This window comes from Gymnogyps californianus, chromosome 1 (genome assembly GCF_018139145.2).
Source record: "Gymnogyps californianus isolate 813 chromosome 1, ASM1813914v2, whole genome shotgun sequence".
Classification (NCBI taxonomy): Eukaryota; Metazoa; Chordata; class Aves; order Accipitriformes; family Cathartidae; genus Gymnogyps; species Gymnogyps californianus.
In genome coordinates this window covers 33,508,142-33,527,903 of record NC_059471.1, presented here as the reverse complement: position 1 = coordinate 33,527,903, position 19,762 = coordinate 33,508,142, and the positions used below count along the sequence as shown (strand labels likewise).

The window sequence follows — 19,762 nt, the reverse complement described above, 5'->3', positions numbered from 1 at the left end:
TGCCCCTGAAAGTTAGTTCATAACTGCAGGTTCTCATACAGTAACTTTTTTTATAAGGAGTTCAAACTTCTTTAACGTTATCAAACTGGATCTTCTGAAGTGTCTTCTAAAGACTGCTTTTTATTGAGCATACTTGCTTGATTGTTTTTTGGATAAAAAATTTAAATTTATGTCCTGAGGGAAAAATTCTGTACAAGTCATGCATTGCTACACTTTCTTGAAGCAAGAATACAAATCTTTATCTACAGAAAGACCTTTTTAAAAAAAGGAATCCTAACATTTTAAACACCAGCGCGTACTTAAGCACTTGCCTACAACAGTAGACCACCTAGCTGGTTGTACCTAAAGCAGGCAGGGGAAAATTGCCAAACTGTCCTATGGTGAACAAGTTCAAAAATGTAAGTCCTCTGCTTGAAAAGTGTACCTTGATATACTGTCTGTAAGGCTACAATGCCTTCTATGCTTTATAGCAAATAATCTTCCAAATGAGAGAATTATTTGTGCTGCTCCCTTTGTCTTCTAGTGAAAGAATTCCAAATAGCAATCCTGACCTAAGCCTGTTGAAATTTCAAATTCATTTGGTTGCTCCATTTCGTGTGTTGAGAATAGGGTGCAAATTAATGGATTCCCCCCTTTTTTTTTCCCTTGAAATTTGATGTCTTTGAAATGGTGTGAAATTGCTATAAATGAACTAACACAGATTGGCATGAAATGCAGTGATGTTTTTGTCTTAAATTTTTGTTTAGCTCTGTTGGAAGAGAAGGATTTCACTCTGTTGAATCTATTGTTAGCCAGCAGATGAGTCTTAGTATTGGTGATGATAGCACTGGGAGTTGGTCCAATCTAAGTTTTGAAGATGAACATCCTGATGAGAGCAGCAGTTTTCTTCACCTCAGTGACAGGTAACTGTAAACATGTTAGTATAATTAAACATGTTATCTTTATCATTATGATGTTATCTTGACATCAAATAACTTGGCATCGAGTAGTTTTCTCCTGGGGGCTGGGGGAGAAGAGATTATTTTGTCTTCAACACACAATGACTTTTTTATTAAAAATGGCTCTAATATTATGTTTGCTTTTTCTTACAAAGTGGTGTTGCCCATGAATGTTCATACTATACACTCTAAAATATGTGGAGTATGCATTGTCATTGATATCAGGGAGTCACATCAAGTAAAACTGTACATATATAATTTCAGTATTAGCAAAATATGCGGGCATTTTAAAAAACACCACCATGTATAAAATACAACTTGAAAGTACTGTTTATAAGTTGTGCTCTGAAATATTAAAACTTAATCATTGAGAATGTGCTTTATGTAAATTGATCTATTCTTGAAAATAAGTAATACGAGCTTAATTCGCATGAGGAGCTTTAACAGCTATTTTTGTCTTTTTTGGGACTTGAATTTCTAAGCTGTTCTACCTGATATTGGTGGGGTATTTATGTACTACTAACCATGGGCTTACAGGTGTGTAATATTGGAACTTACCTGTTCAGAGTAGTAACTTTTTCCACAGAGCTTCTCACTACACTTCCCCTGGCTGATTGATAACTAACGAAGATTAGAATGGGAACTTTAAAAACCTGCAATGTCTCTGCCTGTTGGCAGGGAAAATTATATTGAGAGTTGTGGCCCGAGCTTCTATATAAGGAATATGTGAGGAATGAGTAAACTTAGTTTTTTGAGCAACATACCACTTAAATTACTGTAGAAAGTTCAGCATTTCTGTTGAAGAATAGCAGAAATGGGAGAGAGGTATTTTCTTTTTAGTTAGTACTTCCAGCATCACTGAGATTAAAGAAAATATGGGAGATATGCTTCCTTATGTAAGGTACAGATAGATTATTTGGTACCAAAGTGAAACTGCTCACTTAAATGTCTACAATATTTTTAAATGTCTACAATATTTTTTCATGTTTTGCTTAACTAAATATTTTAATTAAACCGCAACTATAATTTATCACTCACACAACTGAATAATTTTGTAAGAGAATACATTGCCTTAAAGTTACTTTAATAAAACATCATCTGTTGAATGAGTGAAAATGAGTTAGACTTACATGATGGAATTCAGAGTATAAGGAAGAATATTCAGCATATTGGCAGTTAGAAATAGTGAACAAAATATAGGTTAGTTGATGCTGGGGAAGAAAAAAGGTATAAAAAAAATTGATGGACCTGTAGTGCCTGTGTTGTATTTGTTGTTTGTTTATCGTCCTGAAAACAGATTTAAATGAAAAGAAGGCAATTTCTATAACTTGCAAGAAAAATTGTGGCTCATTAGAGGAGGAATGACCTAAATTGGCATTTTACTTAGAGAAGGAGAGGCATAATTTGGATAGCAAGGTGTTGGCAGAAGAAACTGGCATGCGCAAATTAATCAGCTAGTTTTACAAAACTAGCTGTGAATTGGTAACAGCACATGCGTTCGTTTGTGTTGCTGAGGTTTAGCAGGTGGAAGTGACAGGATCTGGGGTTATTGCCCTGAGTAAAAAGATATGGGGGGCGGGGACACCTCCTGTAACAAAACAAGATTCAGTAATAACACTGTTTGTGGAACAGTGTTAGCATCTTCTAAAGAAATAAAAAATTTCATGGCAGTGATGAAGATTTATTGCTTTTATTTCCTCTTTTTAACATAAACTGTTTTATTAAACAGGAAAATACCATTCAGTCATAGAGGGGGCATTCATTATGCAGTTACAACAGTTGTAAGTTTGGGTTTTTGTTAGGCTTTTTTTTTTCCCCCCTTGTTTTGTTTTTTTTTTTTCCCCCTTATGGTTAGGGCCATCTGTTTAAAAAAATATTATGCTGATTATATGTAAACCATGTCAATTTGAAACATTTAAATGTACTATCAGGTAGCATTGCTCCCCTGGCAGCTATTTCTTAATGCAAGTGGCTTCCTTGTGTCTAAGAAGCTGTCAGCAGTCTTGCTTGTACCATCTTTGAGGTGCTAGATATCATTAGACGGATTTGGTTGTGGTGCTGGTACAATATAATTAAGTGGCATAGTGAACATTAAGTAAGTTTTACTTGGTGAGGGAGGACCTCTCCCTTCCCCCAGTATTTTCCAGGCTGTTTGCAGGATTCAATGGATACTGGTACTTGAGACTCCTTCAGCTGACATTGTGAAATTATCTTCATAATAATAAACCTAGAGATTCCATTAACGGTAGTTGAAATTTTTTTGGAACACAGGATCACAATCCCCAGAAAACAGCACAATACAAGCTACAGTGGTCCAGTTCAATTTACCTTGCTTTGCTTTACTTCAGGAAAAAAGAGACTTTTTTTTAGTAGCTCTGTTGAAACAGTACATGCCCTCTGTGTCTGAGATCAATATAAAAATTGTACTTGAGTACTTCACAGAGGATTAAACTATGTGTAAACAAGGGAGCAAGACAACTTGGAAAGAATTATCAAAGCATGATCTCTGCAGTTCCATTTGAATAGAAATAGGAATGGAAGTTCTTTAGCGGACTTGGTAAAGTTAGTTATGCAGGGGAGTGCTTGTATCTTCTGCTTTGCGTGCCTGATGTTAGCGACTTAAATTTAGAAATAAAATAGTCTTAAGCTTTCTCTATAGTTAATGTATAGGTATAGGCATAGCCATAGGCTTTTCCAGGGGATGAATCAGAGCATCCAGGTTAGGTTATAATTCAGAGCAGAAGCCTCTTGCCTTTGACTGTATGTACATAATGCAGAATCTCAAAGCAGATGATCTGAGTTATAGTTCCCATATATACAGTATATATAGAAAAGTTGAAAGCTTTTCTTGTAATTCTTCTGCTGGCTCATGTTGAAGAGCTGCATGAAGCATTATAGAAGCATTATAATTCCTTTGTCTATTGCTTGTTCTGTGGTTGCAGGACTTTATTTTCAAGACTGTTAATTTGGTATCTTAAACCAAAATAAAGGTCACATTACAAGAAAGTCTCATACATTACTATGCATTGTAATCATATGGTTCAATATATATCATTATTTCAGACCAAGTTTGACCTCTGTAAAATATATTAATCTCTTACCTAATCAGAATAGTAGTATGCATGAGGTCTTTCTGTTAGATTGCAAATACTTTTTCCTTTAGTCTGAGAACTGGGCCAGCTTTTACTTCCACTTATGTTATGCATCTATAACTTTCAGTGAAAGAGGCTGTTTGAGTGCAAAGTATTGGTATCAATAGGCTATATTAAATCTTTTCTATACATGTAATTCAAACCAAATTTAATACTTCATACATTCTACGATAGTCTCACACAGTAGCTTGAGAAATGTTCTTAAGACCAGGTTTGCATTCTGTGCGAATCAAGTTGGTTTCTTTGGAAGCTTCTACTCTTTAATTTTCTTTTTTCTTTTTTTGCATAATGAGAGAACTGTCTGATTGTTCTTTGCACATGTAGTCTAAATAAGCCACAATGTGCTGAATGAAGCACCTGCAACTTTTTAAAATTTTTCTTTTTTTTCCTCCTGTTAGGGTGTGTTCATATTGCAGGCTTGTTAACCTCCTGTTACTCTTTTGAAATCAGGATCCAAGCAGGCATACTGGAAAGCAAAGGACACTGAGAGGTGATACTGTTACTGGCATACTCTTGAAAGAGATTAATGCCTGTCTCTTGAAATGTTTCTTTCCACCATTTGTGGTTTTAAATTTTACTATTTGCCTTGAGTGGAATGAGTGGAAAAGAAGAGCTTTAACAGTCTCACAAAACTTAGGGGAAGAAAGCGTCTTCTTGCAGCAGTTGTTCTCTGGAGTTACTTTATGGCTTGTCATACTATCTGTAGTAGACAATCTAGCTTCTCAAAGAATGCTGGTTATCTTGAAATCCTGTTCTTGGAAGGCTTCCAGACATGCTCTGGGGGAGGTATGAAGTTGAGGAACAGAGGTGTAATCATATGAGTAGCTCAATCTTGTACATAAGCACAGGCTTAACAAACTCTGATAATTATAATGCCTAAAATGTACCAGTGTAAGGACGTGCTCAATTTTTTCAGTTCTTCGCATTGGCTTGAATGTAGTCATGGAATAAATGCAGTATGTTTATGAACTGTGAGTGAAGTAATCTTTTTAGTATTGTTTTCAGTGATCTATAAAACCCCCTATTTTTAAAAGATCAGCTTGTAGAACAATGTTCAGAATTAATTTTTTTTTAATTTGCTCTAAGAATTCCTTCTCATCAGGCTGTTGGAGATCATTACTGGATTTTTGGAATGAGATGGAAGGATTTTATTTGTGCCGTTGTCTTCACAATGTATAATTTTATGAACTCTTAGCTAGTCCTTAAGCAAATATTACAGTTGTAGTCCATATTCCTATGAGTAATCATATTGAAATTGTTGAGCTTGTATAAATAACGAGCAATGTTCTTAGACCTGAGGACAGAATTACTGCTGGCACTGATCTGGAAAATTAATGAGTACAAATTAATACTTTCACCTGTGTACTGAAACTTACCAGTTTTGCATTATTGTGCACATTGCTGCTCTGAATAGCACTGACAATCAGGTTTGTACTCTGTTCCAGCAAACCTGTTTAGGAAGTTTCACTGCTCTTGCATTAAATGTCTTGACAGAACAGCTCTAAGGAAAATGAAGGTTCTAGTTTGAGCTATTGTTCTTTTCTAGTTCAGCTGTGTTCTCTTCTTCTCCTGGCAGTAATGGTAACAGCAGTAGCTGGAGCAGTCTTGGTTTAGAAGGGGATATGTATGAGGAGAATTTATCCTTTCCAACATCAGACAGGTTGGTTGAGTTGAGAAGTATAAAACCAGATGGGTTCCTCATAATTAATGCATGAAATCATCATTTTGGAAAATAAAAATACGGTGCATTTTTTATGCTGATACATTATTCACACTCTTCTTGCTTAATCACAATATGATTTTTTCATTAATTAATCCATACTGAATGGTTAAATTTTGCTGTGCTAAACTGATGAATGTGGTCTGCTTGCAAAATGAAAGGTCCCTTTTGTGCATGTTCTTGCTTGCAGTTTTACAAGTCTTTAGATTTACTTTTTCATGCAAATTAGAGCTTGCTTCCTACAGGATTTCTGTTTTTTCCTTTAGCTTGTGGAAACTTTGAAAATTGCTTGGTAATTGATTTTTGTAGAACACTTATGACTTACAGCTTTGAATAACCTGTAGCTGTTCATACCTGTGACATAAGATGGCTCAACCTTTTCACATATGAAGCAAAACTAAACTGTCTTCCTTAATTAAAATCAGTAAGTTTTCTTATTTTAAAATGTATTCATAGTACAATCCTTCTTTTTAACACCCTTCTCTTGTTTCTCTCTTCTCCTTTCTTTCCCTAAGAGCAAATCTTGTGAAGTTGATGATAAATATGTTTCCAACATGAAATGGTGTGAGAAGCAAAGCTTCTTTTCATGATCACTTCTTAATTCTTTTATGATCTTCCTGTCCTATAACCTTCATTACAGTCTTAGGATTGACTACATTTATTGTGCATATGTTGGATTCTATTAATATTTTTATTTTTAAAATACAGTGATGGAACAGAAGATAAAGATGAAGACTCCAAGGATGCTGTAGAAGGTAATGTCAATTTCAGTATGTACTACTGTTCTTGACCTGTGCAGTCTACATGAATTATTTTGTTAATTCTTTGCTTCTGTAGTCTGCAAAACAAGGTGACAACCCTATTATCCCTCTTCATCATAATGCATGTCAGTCAAGTGTCAGAATATATTCTTAGGTTAATACCCTACATACACCTCTTAATGCACTGAAATCTACAGCCTTTGGGAAATGCTAGTCTCTGATGCTCACACATGTACTTAATAATGTAAGGTAGCGAACTCTGATCAGCTTGTTGAAAGCATAAATTTATATGCATAGCATAACTTCTTTGTAAAATATTTGATGAGGAGCCATGGCAATGCATTTGCATGGCTATGTTCGAGATACTGAAGAAGTTACTCAAACTGGCCGTATTAACCTTGGGAGAGGAGTCATGAGAAACAATGAAAAAACTTGGATTCGATATATTTGCTGTAATCTCTTTCTTCGTAGTGAAGTATAGAACAGGGTCTGTCCAGAATCCTGTTACAGCTTTCTGGTTTGTAGAAGATCTCTGTGCTGGTTCCAGTCTGATTGAAGTGCCAAAAGTTGTTAACTCAAATGAGAACAGCCTGAATACACAGTGTATGAGGCTAATTTAAAGATGAGCTGATGTTAGAGCAAGTTGTAACAGAGCTTTTCTTTGTGTTGGGTATATTCTGAAGATGAAATAACTGTTTCCAGAAACCTCTGCTACCCGCTTACAGAGGATATTCAGCCATTTTGCGCGTCTTCAAATAGTCTTGATGTAAGCAGAAAGATGTGTGGTGGTTTTTTTTTTTTTTTTCCTTAAGCTCCTGGAAAAATCTATGGAAATGAGCCATATCTCTTAATTTTTTTTTTTTTTAAATCAGATCTGACTGCAAGGTTATAAGGAAATTAAACTAAATTATTGAGTATTTTTTCCTCAGAATAATTATAATTAAAATATTTTCTGCTCTGTAGGTTTCATCTAGGTTATCAATATACCATTGCTTTCTTTTGGTCTCGACTTTAAAAAGTTCTAGCATCTCAAATGTTGAAATTGCTTGATTAAAATAGCACTTGATTTTATTTCTTTATACAGTGTAGGTGTCTCCTGGAGTGCAACAGACTGCTTTATACTGTATTAAGGATTTTCTAGTGAAATTTTTCCAGTTTAATTTCTTCACCATCTCACTATTGCTTTGAAAAGACTCTTTCTGTTACTTTCATGGTAGGACCATTTAAATAGTATTCTAGGTAGGAAAACTTTGTACCTGGTCTTGTACATTTGGAAGTTCTGTTCATGTCGTACCTAAAATGTCTGGCTTTTTCTAAGCTGACTGCGCCTTGTTCATCAAAGAATTTGAAACAAAGCCTTGTTATTACCAAATGTCATCTGCTTTATAAAACTAAAAAATATATCAAAATTTCCCAGTGATACGTTACCACAATGCTTTCCATCCACTAAGTGTCATTAATTTTTTTATAATTGGTTCTTTTTCCTATAAAGATATTAGATTTTGGGGCTCCTAGACAAATATTCTGTTATCCACCAAAAGCATGCTTATGTTGACATTTCCACTAGTTAATTTTCTCTCTCTTTTACCTCCTGGGGGAATCTGTTTCGTCTTGCTTAACTTTGCCAGTTCGGAATGAATACCTTATGTACCGCAATTTTCATAAGCTTGATTGGAAGAGTAGTGAGATTGAGGTAAACTGCACATGAACATATGTTTTTATTGCAAATATATTCCTTGTTTCTATAGAGTTAAGTCCAGTAGTCTGGAAGTAGAGACTTCAAGAACAACTTGGAGAGCACTACGCATATGCTTAATTGGTTCTGAGAGTGTGACAAAGGATTACTGTGATAGCTGGATATAGAAATTCAGTGTGGGAACCGAAGATGACAATACTGTAGTTTCTCTGTGTTACTAATGCAACTGCTCTTTCAATGCTGTATTAATTTTTGGAACTCATGCTGTAAAGGAAGTGTTGAAAAATTGAACAGGCCTCAGTAAAAACAGCACTATATTTTGGAAAAACTCAGAGGCAGTCTGATCAGTCTGCCTGTACAGGACGGAATTGTGAAATACACACTTTCTAAAAATTTAGTAGATGAAGGCATAGCAAAAAATGGCAGTTGGAAACAGAAATGACTGATGGACAATGTGAAAGCCATTGCTGTTCAGTTTATGAAAAGCTGTGTTAAATTCCTTGTCATTTGGAATATACATTAAAGTTTAGATGTCTTTTAATACTCAGCTATGTTTGCATACAATTGTAAATGGGATAAACAGTACTTCCTTATCTGAAAGTACAGAAACACTTCAGACCAGCATGAGTTTTTCCTTTCATATTGTCTGTGGTACTAAATTGAGATTTTTAAGATAATATAGTCTAAACAGTGAACTACAGAGACTTTTTTGAAACAATTTGAAGCTATAGATTTGATGATTTTATTTTTAATGTTAGGTTTGGAGCAAATACGAAAGACTTTAGCAATAGTGAATATTGATCTGGAACCAAATCTAGTGGACCCCCAGCTCAGAGCAGCACTCCAGTGGCTGGCGGCTTCTGAAACAGAGGTGTCTGATCTTCACTTTCATGACAGTGCTACAAGGGAATTTGTCTTTGTAAGTACTTGGGTTTGATGGGTGGTGGGGAAGGGGAAGGATTTGCTTGATTTCCGTTTGCTGTGATACACCAGCTGCTACTACTTTATTTGCCACTCAGTAATAATGAGGTATTTGCTGTTGAGGAAAATCGTTATTTAAATCCTGAGAGGACAAAGTGGAACAGCCTGCTTAGCCTGTGCATGTACCATACAGTATTAATCAAAGCTGAGTTAACTTGTTTCACAAGTTATTTTCCTTGCTTTACTCCAAAGAGGATACAATTACAGCATTTGTGTTTAGTGAAAAATATATTTTTTTCAAGCATTTTTTTACTTAGTATTTAATTGTCTGTAAATTTAATCTTTCTGAGAACTTGGTCTTGCAAATTAATTTATAACTTAATATGTTCTGCCTCAGTGTTTTTGCTAGCAAATGCACATTTTCTTATCAGAAAGAAGTTTAGGTTCTAACTTAAATATTAAGTATGTTTTTATTCTGTAAGCAACTGCAACCAAAGCTATTAAGAAAGAAGGCTCAATAAGGTTGTTTCATTTTTAGGTGCCTTTATTTTGGTTTTATAGATTGAATTTAATATGTGACCAAAGAGAAAGCAGAAGTTTAAACAATTAGGCTTTAGCAATTTGCGTCTCTTAGGGAAGGGTCAAAATTTTGGTATGTGGACTGACCTGAGTATTTCCATCACAAACATATAAGAGAAATTTCTTACTCCTATAAAATCATAAAAATTGTTCCTTTGTGGCTACACACCAAACTGCACGTGATAATCTGGTATTTATTACATTTGACCTATTTTTTTTTTAATCTTCTACCAAGGAATTATTTTAACATTACCTGGCTACTGAAAGGCTAACTTAACGGATACATAGGCATTGTCTCTAGTGATGAGGTTGATAGGAATGATAAATTATAGATTTTTATTTTGTGACCTGGTAATGTGAAAAAGTGTTAATGTGATGCCATTAGCATGTTTTTAATAATTAAGATCTTGGCAAAACCAAATTAACATATGTATCAGTATATTAAGGAAGGAAAAGCTTGCTCTCACTTCCAAAATTTGGTATTGAGTCTTCAACTTGGTCCTTTCCAAAGCTCAAATCATCATTTCAGGAGAAAAGGGGAGTGACTGGGAAGTAGAGGTCTGTGTGACAAAATAGACTCTCAAACGTAGACGAATGTGTGCACCTATGGTGCTTAGTTACTGTAGACTTGTGTTAAGAGTGTCAAAGGTATCTAGAGGTCAGTCCAGATTGTACCTGGGCTGAATCTTCCTAAGAGTGGCTTCTCCCTTTCTAGCCCAGAAAAAGAATGCTAGTTTTGTTTTTCTTTTGCCTATGTAACTGTGTGGTATATGTGTTCGATCTCGAGAGTAGGAAGTCTTGCATTCTTATTTAAAATAACCCAGAAAATTGGGAAATGTTTTTTGGGTAAGTTGAAATATATCCACTATGCTCCTTTTCTGGAGGTTGGTATATTTGATTTAGAATTATTTCAGAAATATGTTTTGTTGTCCATTAGTTCTGACACTCAGAGTGGACTTCATGCTTTCATAAACCAGAAGGCAGTTTGAGAATACTTTTCTCCATTTCTGTTTTTATTTGAAACTGTTGGGCTTAATCCTTATATACATGTGTTCCTTCCCTGTTACTGTTTATAAGTGTCTTAACATGAAGAAGAAAATACTTCACTTTCTCTGTTCTCACATGCCTGGCCCAGCATTGTTTGAAGTTCTTCTGATGTGAATGATCTGGGTTTAGTGACTACAATCATTCCGACCTTGTGAGTTGTCTTTGCCATCTTTTGAAGATCTGTCCATCTATTTCATGCTTGTCGTCTGTGAATTGCAGCGTTGAAAATACTCAGGCAGAACAGTGGTAGGGACGCACAAGTGTTAATAGTAATCTCCTTTGTGTGTGTATGTGAGAGAGGCCTGTATCTTACACTGCAACATAACATGTAAGACAAAAAGTAGATGGCAGGTGCCTCTTTTTTTAATTTTTCCTTGAGTCTCTCATTCTTCTGCCAGCTCTGACTTAGTGGATTTTAAAGTTGTAATGCTACTATTTGAGCCAGTGCCTGAAGACACACAGGAAAGATATTATTAGCTGGCCGTGTATCTGAACACCACTCTAGCTACCTTAATAAGAGAATATACTGAGAAGAGCACTCTGGACAATAGCAGTGTCTATTATGTATGCACTCCTAAAAAATTATAATATTTTTCTACTTGACGTTTCAGTCATAAATTGATACTGAGTTGACACCTAAAGATAAAACATAAGACCTTCAGGCAGGCAATAGTCATGCAGTACTGAAAATGTTACAATAGTTAATTGATTCACTTAGTTTTATAGATTAATTTTTAGTTCTCCAAATGCAGTTATGTTAAAATGAATTGAAATCCTGTTTGCCCCGCCGGGGGCAGGGAAGGATTACCTGGTTTTTATTCCATCTCATTTCCCAATTGGAATGTTCTCTGACCCAAACTGAGGGTCTTAAATAAGAAATAGTCGTTCTCAGTTCTGTCATTTGTAAAGCTAGACAAGTACCTCCAGAGGGCACTGCAGCCCAGCAGAAAACTAAACTGACCTCTATATACTGATCTCTCGCCGGCTATGGAGATTTGATCATCTCATAGGTACTTTGGTAAGTTACCTCACTTATGTGGGGAGTGAACCTGGGCTTTAGATCCCATTGAAAACAGTAATTTTCACTATAAGAAGTTGGTGGGTTCTGGAAGGGAGGAAAGGCTTGTGTTAGCTGATCACAGCAGGGTAATGAGCCACTGATGTGATGTGCCTGAAAAAAAGACAAAAATAGTCCTAGCATGTATCAGGCAAGGTATTACTTGCTGCAACTGGGTATGAACTCTTACTTAAGGATACATGTTATGCTCAGCAAGGCAGAAAGAAGTTACATACCTATGTATGAAACAAAATACATTTGTTAGGAACTACAAAAAGAAACCAGTAAATTAGAATAGTTCTTGACTTCTTTGAGAAGCCTGACAGCGTGGATATGTAAGTGCCTGGATTAAAAAAACATATATTCAATTTTTAATCAGACCTTATCTAGCTGTTTTAGGATTCCTAGTATCTATTTTGAGTAAACTCCAATATTTCACTTGTCTGACAGTAAGAAACAGATCAGTCAGCTAAAGAAATAGTGGCATTGAACTTTGAACTCTAAATTAAAATAGAAAGATTAGTGAAGCCAAGTGCCAGCTCTGTCATTGTACCATGGTGATATCTTCTTCTTTGGACAGAAGTTTTATACTGTATTTGCTGAAATAGGTCTTTGAACATTAGCCAGACTTTCCTCTGGCATAAGAAAAATGACCATGCTTTTATAAACCAACAAACACCATTTACAAAATTGTCTGTTGTAGACTATAAAACTCTTACTTCCTGTGCTCTGTTTTAAAATTCACAGAAATAACTACAGATTTCAGTCTCTTTTTATGTAGAAAATAGTTTTCACTGAAAAAAGTTTCAGTGTTCAGGATATATTGTATTCAAGATTAGAGAGGATCTTTTTTGCTCACTCAAGTTAATTGTTTGCTCAAGAAGTTTTTTGTTTTATACATGTTTTTGCTGACATTTTATCTGTCAGTTCCATCACTTGCCTTGTTGCAGTTGGAACATCACCTAGGTGAAGAAGCAGAGAGAGATTGTCTTCCTTTTCATTTTTTACTAGAATTTTGTACTGCAATCTGACAGGTCTCATAGAAGAAACATTATGAATTTTTAATTTTGTAGCTATGGAAGATATTTCACTGAACACTGTTTATGACTTTTTTTTTTTTTAAACTTAATGTATAGAATGTCATGGTAGGGACTCTAAAAGGCAATAAAATTCTACAGTTCCAAAGAATAAGTAGGGTAGGTGTCTAAATTATGTTTACTAAATGCAGCATTGACAGTTGTCCAGAAAGCTACAGAGAATAAAGTTTGTTTGTGTGGGTGTTGTTTTTTGTTTGGTTTTTTTGTTTTTGTTGTTTGGTTTGTTTTGTTTTTTTTTTTTTAAACTGAAAGATTTTTTTTTTTTTTTTTACTCCTGGGCAAACTGGCAAATTCATCCTGGTCTTAGGGTAGGCTTCCTTCCATATATAGCTGAGCTTGACACATAAGCAAAGGAAGACTTTTTTGCTTGGACCTTGGGCGAAAAAAAAATGTTTTCAGCTACACTGATCTCTGCTCCCAAGTGGTAGTTTAACTTAACCCTCACCTTTTCCTCTTCCCCAAGATGTTAAAATTTCCCAACTCTGAAGACACTGTTTTCATTGAGGGTAGTATCTGTGCCACCCAAACCACACTATATGTTGTGAAAGGAAAATCCACATCCTTTTATTAAGACTGAGTTTTGTCTTTTTATATGCGCATTATTGGCATGGGAGGGGTGGCAAATGTCTTAATCTTGTGTTCAGAATTTCCTGTTTTCTGCAGTCTTGATGAACCACAGCCCTCATACCTGTGGCACCACGTCATTTGAAAATGTCGCTCCCTCCAGAAGAAAATTTTGTGAAAACTGCCCTAAAGAAAAGTGTCTGATTCTTGCGGAAGTTTTTGTTTTTATAGATGTGGGAATAACGATTAACTCATTACAACTGATCTCTGATGAGCTAATGTTTCAAGAATAACTTCTGTAACTGTTAATCAGGATGTGCCGGTCAAAATACTTTGTTTTGTGTTCCCCTGTCTCCCCTTCAGCTTTCCAGAAGACTGCGAGAAAGAGATTGGAAAGTTGGAGATCTCTTGCAAGCAGTGCTGAAATACTGTGAAATGATAGAGAAGGCGTCTGATGGAGAGCAAGCTCTAAATAAGTCTTTGGTTGGTTGGCTTCTGGAAAATGTCTGAAAAATCCAAAGATGCAACACTCTTCACTTCATTCCTCTTTTGAAAGGAGATAGAAAGAACACATATGTAAAGTAAAATTCAACTAATGAATGTTCAAGTAATTGTCAGCATTTAAAAGACTTTGAGGTGAAAGTCAAAATAGCTGTGCTGTGCTTTGTGATACTGTGCACATGGTATGTTTATTCAGTCCATAATCGGTATTGTCCACCCACGTATAACTTGTATTTACTGCTGTGTTCAGACCATTGAAATATTTATGAAAAAAATCCCTTGTCTATGATAGTAGCTCAGAGGAGACAGTCTCAGGCATGATATTCAGGATTCCTGCTGTGCCAGGATAGCTCTTTTCCCACTTGTATGTGTGCTGTATTCACAGCGGGACTGAGAGCACTGATGTTCTGCAAAAATCTGTTCTGGAATACCTTGCTGCAGACAATGGAAAAAATTGCCAACGTTGGCCCGGTGTTATGTGCCCAAGGGCACCATTGAGAAGGTAGGGAAGGCACAGGAAGAAAATTGCGACCTGCCCAAGCAGCCCCTTAATACAGTCTGGCTTCATAGCCACCTTTATCAAGTTTAACTTTATGTGAAGATGTGAGAGTCTACTCTGAAATTGTTGAGGTGCAAATACATGTTCCCTTTTGTTTACTACTATAGAGCTGGTAACTTGTGGTAGAAGGGCAGAGTGGGTAGCTGAGCATAATTCCATACATAATTCTTCAGCAAGGTTTCCTGAAGCTTGCCAATCAAGTTTAAATTGCTAAATTTCTTACTGAAGCTTTTTGTATGCAGATACTTCTATGACATTAATTGTGTGTTGAAGAATTTGTATGTTAGTCTCTCACATAGAAGTGTTAAAAGTAGCAGATAGAAACTTCTGAGGATTTTGGCCATCTTTTTGACTAGTCTAATTCTTTATTTTTTAGCCTCTATATATGAATTTTCTTTTCAGTAATAAAGAGAATTTGGTTACTCAGTGAGCACTTAAGCGTTTAGCAAAGAAAGCTAATTAAAACGTAAAGGGGAAATTTCTTGAAAATTGATTTTTCATTTTTCTTAACTACCTTCACTCTTTTTTTTTTTTTTTTTTTGAAGGTACTTTTAATCAAGTCATTTTAGCAGTCTAGTCAGGTTTCTCACCAGTGCTGCTGACTTGCCTTTCTGTCTGAAGGGAAACTGGACCTTTACATATCCTGTGGTTTGAAAATGCTTTTTGGGTTTTGTTTTTTTATACATCCTTTGAGAGAAAAAGGCACGTGCTGGTAATTACAAGGTTGCCACCTCAAAACTCATATCACTTGCAAGAGAATCATGGAGTCTTACTTATTTTGGATGAACAAAAGAATCTTAATAACTTTTTCATAGAAAAATATACTGTTGATATGATGCGCAAGTTTCTGATCCCAAACAAGGAGAGATAAAGTCTCTAAATCTATTCATGAATTTTAATGGCATATGTACAATTCTGGTTTCCCCTACCCCCTAAATTACTATGAGATGTCACACTGGTAAACTCAAGAGCACCCTCCTTGCAATGTCTTTGTGTTTCAGGAAGGCATCCCACTGGTCTTTTTACAGAGACCCGGTTTCTTTTAGTCCTCATTTGTCATCTGGGTTTCTGCTTTGGATCTCACAAAGTTCACCTTTCTCACAGAATTAAAGATTTTTAATTTTTTTGTATATGCACATGTGCGTGTTCACACATGTGCGTGTTCACACATGTGCATGCACACATAGATAAGTATATGTATCTATATGTGTATGAGATCTCACCAATATGAACTTATAATGTAAATTTTTACCACTAACTTAAAATTCTGTTATGCTCATAGTTTATCATCTCACTTCATGTATCATTTCACTAATTGAAAGATCTGTGTATGCCATGTGACAAAAAGACCAAAAACCATTACAAGGTCTTTTGTCTTGTTATAGGAATATAATGCCAAGCATCAGGAATCGTTTTTCTCTAGAGCCCAAAGCAGGGTGGGGGAAAGTTATCTTAATTCCTGTATTTGGAAGATGGGGCTAGTAACAAATATTTTTTAAGAGTTGTACAAAAGTTGTCTGGATTTTTTTTTTCCTCCCCCACTCCCCATACTCCTTTCTTCCTTTTTTTTTTAAGGTTGACTTTCAACATTGTTTCAGACAAAAATTTGAAACTATTCTCCAGCTGTAACATCTTCCCTTTAACACAGCAATAACGTACTTGTACAAATTTACCTATGAAATTGAAATGTCAAAAAAATAAAATACTGAAAACAGTGCCTCAGGACTAAATTTTGCTCTGGGTTTTGGACCCTTGCATTCTTATCAAGTGGAATTTCAGGACATGAGGATACAGTCTTTCTGTACATGTCCAAAACCAAATTGAGAAAGATACTGAAGGCATTGTAAATGTACAAAGCTGTATATTTGAAAAAAACAACAAAACAACACCACAGGAATAGCCATTTTTTAACTGATTTATTCAGTATGTTGGATTTTATAAAGTTGGTGAAGTGTTTTTTTCTTTTTAGTTACTTTTCTGGAGAAAGGCAGAAGATTGTGCGATTCCCAAAGCTTACAACTATTTAAAAAGTTAAGTAGACAATAGTTGCACTAAAAATGATTTTTATAAATGGGATGTTGTTTTCAGACTGGATCAAATACATTACATAACTATTGATTGGTGTTATGTTAAGGAAGAAATTGATTTATTAGCCTCTGAGGAAAGTAGCAGTTTCCAAATTTACATGAGAAAAATATATTGTAAAATACTTCATTTTTACTTCAAACAAACAAAAAACCTGATTTTCTACACAAATTGTTTTAAATTTGTTCTAGATGACTTGACTCTTTCTCCTTGGGTATCAAAATTGGGAAAGCATTAAACTAGCCTAGCAAAATTATTATAATTTAGTAATTTTAATCTTTGGGAAACCTTACTCTATCGAACTGGTGCTGTCTGCCATATTAGTGAGAAAGCTGTTCTTTGCTAATGTGAGTCTTAAATTACGCTATTACTGAGTTTATTTAAAACTGCTGACCACAAATACAGAAGTGTAAATGAAAACTGTAAAAACATGAAGGGCTGCATTTTGGTCCATTTAAACCAGACAACTCTGCTTTATAAAGCAAACATAATAAGGTAGAGTTTGTTTCATCTTGCATTTTTTCTGTATAGGAAACTGCCTTGGTTATTTAATTTTTAAGTTGAGGAAAATATATACAATGGTGTTACTGTTCCAGAAGACACCTTGTCTCAAACACTTCATAAATACATTCGGTGTTCTGAAAAATGGAAGTGTTCAGATATTTTCTAAGATTCTGTAGAAAAAGCACTTTGAAAATAGTCCCTCTGTAAATTAACAATTAAAAGTGGCCATATTTAAAACAAGTTTAAACATTTAGAACGGGGTGCATAAATAATACAGAAGTACGCATAAAGCCTTAAAATAAAAACCAAACAAAACTGAAACCCATATGTTAAAGAGGATTTGCTGTCTCAAAATAAGGATGTGAAAAAGCAGCTAAGACGATATACTTGAATGCAATTTGTGTAGTATCTTTGTTCTTGAGTTTTAAAAGATTGTGTAAGCTTTTTAAAAAACAGACGAAAACCAAAAACCCAGCAACCCACATTCCGAGACTAATTAGGTCTCTCAGAAATGGTATCAGATTTTAAACGTTACATTTTTCTAATGTAACTTTGTCTGGGACCTTTTCTATAAAGAGCCACATATTGTTGGAGATGGGAACACAGTAAGTAGTAAACACTGTCACCAGCGCAAATCCCCCTAGTTCTACACAGTTGATTTGCAAAGAAAAATTCAAAATTCAGGAGTGATTTTAGTGTAAGAATTTTGGCTTTTCAGCAAGAGCCACTACTGTCGAGCATTTACTGTACTTGAGCTCTGAAGAGGCAAGTACAGAGCCCAGCCACTGTAGTCACTTTATTTTGTACCATCTTTGTACATTCCTGTTGTATAGCTGGAGTTGTAGTTTTAGAGGGCCTTTGTTCTGTTGTAATGTCTGAATAGTATTTAATACTAAGATTTATTATAATTTGCTGGAACTGCTGCTTATTTGTGCAGTGTTACAGTAATTCACAGCCCAGTTAGTGATGCAATTGTATACCAAAAGCAGTTTGAATAATTATAAATGTTTATGTAACTGTACTCAATGAATATGAAGGTCTTGTACTGTATAATGGTGACAAGTTTTGCCATTTTAGTAATTTAACTATATTCAGTTTTCAGATTATGAACTCCAGGTTGCACTAAATTTGTCCTTGTTTTAGCAGTGGCTTAAAATAAAACACATTTCACTGGCTTCGAGAGTGCTGTCATTTCTTGTAAATTGATGGAATATTATTTTTCTTTTCAGCTAACACAGCTAAGATTGGTCTTGGTCAGTGGTTGTGTGAAGGCACTTGAAGAATGGTATAGTAAATAGTGCATCAGTAGATGGCATACTTCTTACAGAATTAAATTGATGTCCAGGAAGAATGCGAGAACACTCTTTTTACCGTCTTTGGGTTGAAAGGTAAACCCGTAGTTCCGGTTACATCAAGTAAGCGTCGCATGGATTCTGTGAGGAGAGATTGGGCAAGAAATCCACTCTAATATCTCAACACAAATAGGATGTAATAACTAGTCTACCTCAATCTCATCTTGCCTGGAAGCTAGGTTAAGGAGGTTGGCTTGATATTTCTGTGCGGACTGAGGTTGGTCTTTGGCACATTGTACAGTATTTTGGGGAAGTGGAGTAAAAGCCAGCTTCAGAGTCTTCTGGACAAATGCAAGAATACACTGCTACTGAAAATGTTGTATGAAACATGAAGTTTCATAGGCTTATTCAGAATCCTCAAGTGTTTTGGTATCTTGTGAAATCTACCAAACAGCGTATTGTCAAGTACCCCAAAATAGTAATGCTGAGCAGAGATGTTGTGCACAGGTATGGTTTCTAAGATTTAGAAGTACTGCCATTGCACATAGCTGTCTTAATGTTTTTTGATGTATATGTTGTGAATCTCAGCTGGGTCTCATTTCAAGAATTAGGAAATTTTTGCTGAAGTTACTTTTAAACCAGTAAGCATGTGCAGCTCTCCTTGATTCTTTATTTTTACAATGGTTGTTTAAAGGAGGTTTCTATAGTATTTATGAGATTACTTCCAAAAGGAGCATTCTTTTGTTTCATTACCCTATCTGTTTCAAAGATGGGGGGGGGGGGGGGGTAATGCCTCACATTCAATCATGTAGAAAATATATGTTAACTGAAGCAAGTAAACATTTAACTTATTCTTAAAATACTGTATAGCCAAAAAAAGACGGGTGGCGAGTTCGGGAACAAAAAAAAAAAGAGAGATTTTTGTGAAGGGAAAGAAGAGGATATTCATGTGGAAGATTAGTCTGAGCTTTTTTCTTCCTGCCTGGACTTTATTTTTCTTTCTTTTAGCAGTCTGGTTCTGGCTGGCTTTATTCAACCACAGAACAGTATCCATGCACTTTGTTTAACCTTGGTGTATTAAATTGGGAGTTAAGTCTCCAGCTATTCCGTAGTCTTCGCCCAACATGTGTGCTACTCCATCTCCTGCTGCCGTTGCTCGGACCTTCCTCTCGCTCTGTAGCCTGAGCTTCTGGCGTGACAGAATTCCATGCTGGTTACTGCTCCGAGCCTCTGATTGGAAGGTGGCTACGGAAAGTGAGTCATGCCAAGGCCGAAGAAATGTACCCAGA

General features: G+C 35.5%; 1 protein-coding gene across 1 annotated transcript in view; it reads left to right on the top strand.

Moving 5' to 3' along the window:
- AKAP11 (A-kinase anchoring protein 11) overlaps window positions 1-15,093 on the top strand; it is a 33,660-nt gene extending 18,567 nt beyond the window's left edge. Inside the window, exons 7-11 of the mRNA XM_050906455.1 lie at window positions 747-902; window positions 5,637-5,750; window positions 6,519-6,565; window positions 9,026-9,186; window positions 13,896-15,093. Of these exons, the coding sequence (XP_050762412.1) occupies window positions 747-902; window positions 5,637-5,750; window positions 6,519-6,565; window positions 9,026-9,186; window positions 13,896-14,042 (625 nt within the window). The 3' untranslated portion in view covers window positions 14,043-15,093. The remainder of the gene's footprint in view (window positions 1-746; window positions 903-5,636; window positions 5,751-6,518; window positions 6,566-9,025; window positions 9,187-13,895) is intronic.
- Window positions 15,094-19,762: the final 4,669 nt, after the last annotated feature.